At 37.4% G+C, this 7,551-nt stretch overlaps 1 protein-coding gene across 2 annotated transcripts in view; it reads left to right on the forward strand.

Annotated features, from left to right (window-relative positions):
- Positions 1-6,974, forward strand: part of TIMELESS (timeless circadian regulator) — a 66,818-nt gene extending 59,844 nt beyond the window's left edge. For both annotated transcript variants that reach the window (XM_039337357.1, XM_039337358.1), the window contains exons 29-30: positions 4,079-4,152; positions 5,944-6,974. In XM_039337357.1, the coding sequence (XP_039193291.1) occupies positions 4,079-4,152; positions 5,944-6,017 (148 nt within the window). In that variant the 3' untranslated portion in view covers positions 6,018-6,974. The remainder of the gene's footprint in view (positions 1-4,078; positions 4,153-5,943) is intronic.
- Positions 6,975-7,551: the final 577 nt, after the last annotated feature.

Genomic DNA, 7,551 nt, shown 5'->3' on the forward strand with positions numbered 1-7,551 from the left:
GAATTACATATCCACAAACTCAGAATTACATATCCACTTTGTAGAGACAGGATCCTCAGTCCATCCCACAAGTCTAACCATCAGCTGGAAAGTGACTACATCCTGAGCAGTCATAGGAAAGGGATTCCTCTTAGGCTGTGAGATCTTGACCTGTTGCCTAATACAGGCGCTCCTCAATTTACAACAGTTTATTTAGTGACCATTCAAAGTTACGTCACTGGAAAAAATGACCTATGACTGTTTTTCGCACTTATGACTGTTGTAGCATCCCGATGGTCATGTGATTGAAATTCAGATGCTTGGCAACTGGTTCATATGTATGACAAATGTCTCGCTTAATAACACAAATGTTGGGCTCAATTGTGGTCATAAGTCAAGAACTACTGAACTGAGCATATAACTCAGCTATATATAACTGTGCCATATAATGATCAGCCACTGGCCTTGAAAAACCTACAGATGTGCTACATTAGATTTTTAATTTTTAACTATATTTAGTTTTATCATAGAAGATAAAACAGAAAAACAAACAAAACAAAACAAACAAAATTAAAAAGACATACATCCAACACTAACAACAACAAAAAAGAAAAAAAAATGATGTGCTCAAAAGGAAAAAAGCTGTCCCAAATACCAAGTAAATTTAACATTAAACATAGAATCCACCCCAGCTGGACGCTGAAAAAAAAATTCTCCCCTTTTACCTACATACATACATACAGTCAACATGCTGAACTGAATATTAGACTAATCTTCAAATCTCTGTTAACCATCTGTTTTTGTATTTAACACGTAGAAAATCCACAAACAGCTTCCAGTCTCTTATAAAACTGTCTAGTCCAGTGGTTCTCAACCTGTGGGTCGGGACCCCATTTGGGGTCGAACGACCATTTCATGGGGGTCGCCAAACAACGCAGTCCGCCATTTTTTTCCCCCTTTTCCTCAGCTATGCTACTCCCTTTTATTCTATTGGCTTTTGAAAGCCAATAGAATAGACTCTCTTGAATAAAGTCTAATTCTATTGGCTTTCAAAAGCCCATAAGAATTGTCCAGGCTGTCTCTGCCCTGCTGAGCCCGCCAAAAGTCCCATTCTGCAAACGGTGCTGCACCAGTTGAGTAGTCCTCGACTTACGACCGGTTGGGGGGTCGCGGCATTAAAAAGGTTGAGAACCACTGGTCTAGTCCATTATCTCTAAACAAAGCTGTTAATTTTGCCATCTCTGCTAATTTAGTTAATTTTTACATCCATTCTTCAATAGTCGGCATCTCTTTTTCTTTCCAGTGCTTGGTAAGTATGATTTTCACTGCAGTCAGCATGTAAAGGAATAGAACTGCAAATTGTTTTTCAATTAGTTTGTCCATAATACCTAAAAGAAAAGCTTCAGGTTTCATTAATATTTGTATCTTAAATAATTTCTTTATTATAATAATTACGTTTATCCAGTATGTTTTCACTTATTTACAAGACCACCACATATGATAAAATGAACCTGGATTTTAATTACATTTCCAGCACTTAGTAGAAATCCATTTATATATTTTCACTGGTCTATCAGATGTCAAATACCAACAATACATCATTATATAATAACTTTCTTTCAGGCTAATAATTTAAAGTTTAGTCCATTATTATTTTCTCCCATTTATCTAGCGCAGTGTTTCTCAACCTTGACAATTTTAAGGCATGTGGACTTCAACTCCCAGAATTCCACAGCCAGCAATGCTGGCTGTGGAATTCTGGGAGTTGAAGTCCACATGCCTTAAAATTGTCAAGGTTGAGAAACACTGATCTAGCGTTATGTTATATCCAAAATATTTTGTCCATTTTACCATACAATCTTTTACATATTTGTCTTCCAGATTCATTTTGAGTAACATTTTATATTCTATAGCAATGAAGTGGTCACCTCCAGAACATAAATTAACATCCAGTTCAGATTTTGTTCCTGTAAAAACAATTTTTTTTGTCAAGTTTAAATCTTTCAAAAATTCTATAATAATTAAATCAATCACAAACAAATCCTTCACTTACTAATTGTTCTCTTGTCTTTATCTTGAATCCGTCTTTTTCAAACATCAATAAGTCCCGATATATCATACATTTACATTCCGATACCATGTTTGTTCTATGTAGTGCTTTGTGAGGTGATAGCCAAAGTGGTATATTATCAGCTAATCTTCTTTTGTACTTCCACCATACATGCCCAATCGATTGCCTAATAGCATGAATCTTAAAACCAGGGTTAACTTTTACTTTGTCATACCACAGATAAGCATGCCACCCAAATCTCAAATCAGAACCTTCAAGGTCTAACAGCTTTGATTTTTTTTAAAGTTATCCAATCTTTTAGCCACACTAGACAACAAGCATTGTAATATAATTTAAGATCCAGCAAACCCAAACCTCCTCTGTCTTTAGAATTTTGTACCAGCTTCTATTTAATCCTTGTTTTTTTTATTTTGTCAAATAAATTTAGATATATCTTTTTGCCACTGTTTAAAAGAAGGATCTCTCATCAGTATTGGTATAGTCTGTAATAGAAATTACATTCTATGTAGTTCATTCTTTTTAATTACTGAAATTCTTCCCATTAACGACAAATGACAAATCTAATTTTTGCCATCTATTTAAATCCAATTTTATCTCCTTCCATATTTTAATGTAATTATTTTGTAAAACTTAGAATTTTCCTCAGTAAGAGTCACCCCCAAATACTATATCTTTTTCACAACTTTAAAACCAGTTTTAAATTCCAATTTCTTCTGATTCTTCCACATTTATATTCTTAGGCAATATTGTCATCTTTAATTAATTTATTTTTAAACCCGCCATTTCTCCAAACATTTTGATCTTCCTCATAAAATACTCAATGTTCTTTAGCAGGTCAATACCATGTCATCAGCAAATGTGCTAAGTTTGTAATTGTGCATTTTAACTTGTAGTCCAGGGGTATCAAACTGCCGGCCCATTGGCCGGATGCATCACAAGGAAACCGTGACCACCCCATTGCCTTCAATGGGGAAAAAGTTCCGGGATGTCATGTGACGTCGCGAGTTTGACATGTCTATTGTAGTCCTTTTGCTCTGTTGTCTAATATCTCTATTTAACAGTTCCAACACCAGAATAAATAATAAAAGGACACCCCTGTCTTGTTCCTTTCTAAATTTCACATGATTTTGTCAAATCTCCATTCACCATAATCTAAGCTTTCTGAAGTATATAGAGCAGTGTTTCTCAACCTTGACAATTTTAAGGCATGTGGACTTCAACTCCCAGAATTCCACAGCCAGCATTGCTGGCTGTGGAATTCTGGGAGTTGAAGTCCACATGCCTTAAAATTGTCAAGGTTGAGAAACACTGATATAGATGGACTTAAGACCTTGTTTAAAGCCCGATCCAAAGTCCATCTTTTCCACTGCTTTAATCATAAAGGCCCAGTTCAAGTTGTCAAACATTTTTTTTGCATCCAGAAAAATTAATGCAACCTCTTTGTCACTGACATGTTTGTTGTTGTAAATGTTCAATTTTTATTCAAAATTACCCTTATGTTACCTTTTAGTTGTCTTTTTAGGTGAGAAGCCACACGGGTCTTCATGTATATAATCCTGTAAAACTTTTTTAGGTCTTTCAGCTAGAATAGATGTGAAAGTTTGTAGTCATTATTAAGGAGTGAAATTGGCCTGATAGTTTTCATTTATGCGTTACAGTAGACATGAATGCACCATTTGGGAGAATTGAAAGAAGCGGTTAGGAATCGATCATCATAGAGAAAAAAATCAATTTAGGTGAACCAGGAGTTGAAAATAACTTGATGGCACACAATCAGTTGGTTATCCAGTTTGGTGGTCTCTTCCTTTGGAGCGAGTTTTGGTTTCAACACTGGTTTGCACTTGGGAAATGGAAATATGGTAGCAGAGACTTGTTAGAAATGATTTTTTCTACAGAATGCTCTAAGGATGGAAGAAGAGGACTAAAGTGTAAGAGAAATGGACTTGGTGGATGTAATAAGCAATTTGTATTCTTGACCCCCCCTCTCTTGGTTTGTCCTGACAAGCTGTTTCTTCTTGCTATTTGCAGAGAGGAGCATATCCAGCATCCTTTGGGCCCTAAAAGAAGCCGCTTGGTTGATGAAGAGGAAAACCATGACCAAGGTATGCTTGGCTCTAATTCTGGGGTTTTAAACATCTGTTTCTAGTCTTCATGATACGTCAGATCAAACTATTACAAGTCACCGACTCAGATTTTGTTTAGAAAATAAAGCCGGTATGCAATACAGACTACAATGGGACAGATCAAAAATCATGACAAAGACCTGAAGTCATGCATAGCCTATTTTGCTGTCACAGTGCCAAGTTCTAGAAGCTACAGATGTAATGTTTGCTACTTGTTAAGTTGGATCAAATATAATGCTGGTTTAAAAGGACATTTGCTGTGCCCTAATGGAGCTCTAAATGACATCCTGATATTTATTTATTAATAAATTTATATGCAGCCCATGTCCCTATCAAGCAACTCTGGGCGGCTTATAACAGCAATATAAAACATTAAAAAAATAAATAAAAGACATATTCTGTTTATAATTCTATGTCAATAATTCTTCTAAGGACTACTGTTGCCAGCTCTTCTTCCAGGTGCATTAGCATCTTACTTGAGAATCCCAGTTTGTGTTATTTGTCATTTACTTGATGTTTTCAAGAAGAGTGAAAATCATCTGTCAGCCTAAGATATATCAGACCTTGAGGCTGAAAGTGGGTATTTAAGCATTATCTGGGTCCACATAGCCATACACTTGTTTACGTTTGTATAAGCTCTGCCTCCAAAGATAGAACAAAATTAGTCACACATCACATACATTAAGAAGAGACTGGACAGCCATTTGTCCGAAATGGTGTGGGGTTTCCTGCCTGAGCAGGGGGTTGGACTAGATGACCTCCAAGGTCCCTTCCAACTTTACTATTATTATTATTATTATCTCAATCATCGCACAGTCAGCCAGATGTTCAGACTGGATTTGGCATTTTGTCTACCTATCGAGTCCTTACCCAGGACCTGGGATAGGCAGATGTGGATGTTTGATGGTATTACAGGTATCGTCGCAGGATGGAAGCAGTTCCTAATAAGGCCGCCTTTTGCAATTGACTAATAGCGAATTTGTCAATGCCAATGGTGTTCAAGTGGTGCTCCAGTTGTTTTGGGATTGCACCCAAGGAGCCTATGACTATTGGTACTACCCTTGCTTGCTTTTGCCACAGTCTTTCTATTTCTATTTGTAGGTCTTTGTATTTTGTTATCTTCTCCAGTTCTTTCTATTATTATTATTATTATTATTATTATTATTATTATTATTATTATTATTATTATTATTATTTTGCTACCTGAAATACCTTTCTTAAGAAGCCTAGTCTCTCCAATTTCTCATAGTTGAATCCTAGATTTACTTGTGCTCCGTAGAGGAGCTCTGTGCCTTGCCTTCAATAAGCTTTATGACAGTGGTTCTCAACCTGTGGGTCGGGACCCCATTTGGGGTCGAACGACCATTTCACGGGGGTCGCCAAACAACGCAGTCCGCCCTTTTTTCCCCTTTTCCTTAGCTGTGCTACTCCCTTTTATTCTATTGGCTTTTGAAAGCCAATAGAATAGACTCTCTTGAATAGAGTCTAATTCTATTGGCTTTCAAAAGCCAATAGGAATTGTCCAGGCTGTCTCTGCCCTGCTGAGCCCGCCAAAAGTCCCATTCTGCAAACGGTGCTGCACCAGTTGAGTAGTCCTCGACTTACGACCGGTTGAGTAGTCCTCGACTTACGACTGGTTGGGGGTCACGTCATTAAAAAGGTTGAGAACCACTGCTTTATGATATTGGAATATATGAATGAGTGACAGCAAGTATTTCCAGCACCACTTTTTATCTATCCCTATTTTCACATTTGACTTTGGCCCTACAGATTCCAGTGATGAGGATGGACCATGTCCTTCCAGTAAGAGGAAGTGCCTGCGAATTGAAGAAGACGAGGACTGAGGAAATTGGAAACATCTCCCTTAGCATGTCAAAAAGACCAGTGAAAGCAAGCCTTGGGGCTACTGCCAGTTACCTCAAGAACTGGATTGGGCAAGATTAGAGAGCAGTCAACATCCCCAGGGAAAACATTAGGGAAGGAATACAGAAACTAAACTTTTATATCATAATAAAAATCTGTATGATCACCAATGTGGCGGGAGAATTAGAAAGAGTAAACAGCTCATAACTTCTGCCCTATGATTAGATGCAATTGTTGTTAATGCTAATGTGACAGTCACCTTTCAAACCGCTCCAGGTTGTTGCCTGCCCGCTCTTGCTTTCCTGGCATTCCTCAGTATCGTTTGCTTAGAGCAGGGGTAGTCAAGCTTGGCTCTTTTATGACTCGTGGACTTCAATTCCCAGAATTCCTGAGCCAAGCTTGACTACCCCTGGCTTAGAGTCACTAAGAATCACCCTTACCAGCTAGTTTGCCAAGCAAGAATGTGACATACTGGCTTTCCACAGTGTTTGGTTTGTTTGTGGATCTGCCTCTTTTGTCTCTGGTTTGGCTTAGATATCATGGGCTTATACTGTGTGTCACATTTTGCCTTAATTACCTGAACACATCAATATTGGTTTCTTCTGTTCCTCTGCTTTTTTCCTTTTGTGAAATTTCTTCTCCCAAAAAAAAAAAAAAAAAGGAACTGGAAGTAGGCCATTGCCAAGCCTTGCTAAAAAAGTAGTGATGGGATAATGATACAAGAGATATTAAAGTTGCAATTGCATGCATCTCTGATATTTCTGCCTTGCCTCCTTTGGTTAAGAGTTTGTTTTTACATTTGATCCTTCTGAAATCCGCCCAATGTCAGCGGATGATCTATAACAATTGTGGATATTTGTGTACTTCTTTGTTGTACTTTTGATATTTTTTTTTAAATATCTAAAAAATTCTGAAAAATAAAGTATAAAATATCCTGATGAGATTTCTCTGCCTTTGTCCTGCGCGTGACTGCTTAAAACAACCAGAAGATTTGGGATTTCGCCAGACATGAGACTATTGTAAAGGATTATCCTACTGATATTTCTGTTTTGCTTTCAATAGAAACAGGATGATTGTAGTAATTCCTAGTATTTTCAGGTTCAAACTGTGTATGTTTGGGCGGGGGAGGGTTTGTCCTTATTGCGATTGTGAGCATTATTTCCTACTTATGGAACAAGTATGAGGAGGCAGCTGCTGGCATTATGCCTTTTTCTAAGCCCACCTATGTTCCTTAAACTGGATTTGTTTTACCCCCAGTTCAATTAGCTCCTTTCAGTAAAATTGGCAAGTCAATTATGAGTTAGCATGCGTGCTGTCATTAGCATTGCAGTTAAGAAACTATTCCTTATCCCATGCTTTTTCTGTGGAGGGAAGCTCACTCCTTTACCTGTTCAGGGTAAAGAGGACATTCATTTTTGTAGCTGACCTCCACAGGCACATGAATAAATCAATAAACCAAACTGCCACAGTTTTAAGTATTGGCTTACTTTGGCATTAAAATAGAGTTACTCTAAT

Source organism: Crotalus tigris, unplaced genomic scaffold (assembly GCF_016545835.1).
Source record: "Crotalus tigris isolate CLP2741 ecotype Arizona unplaced genomic scaffold, ASM1654583v1 scf7180000017674.1595824, whole genome shotgun sequence".
In the NCBI taxonomy this organism is placed as follows: domain Eukaryota; kingdom Metazoa; phylum Chordata; class Lepidosauria; order Squamata; family Viperidae; genus Crotalus; species Crotalus tigris.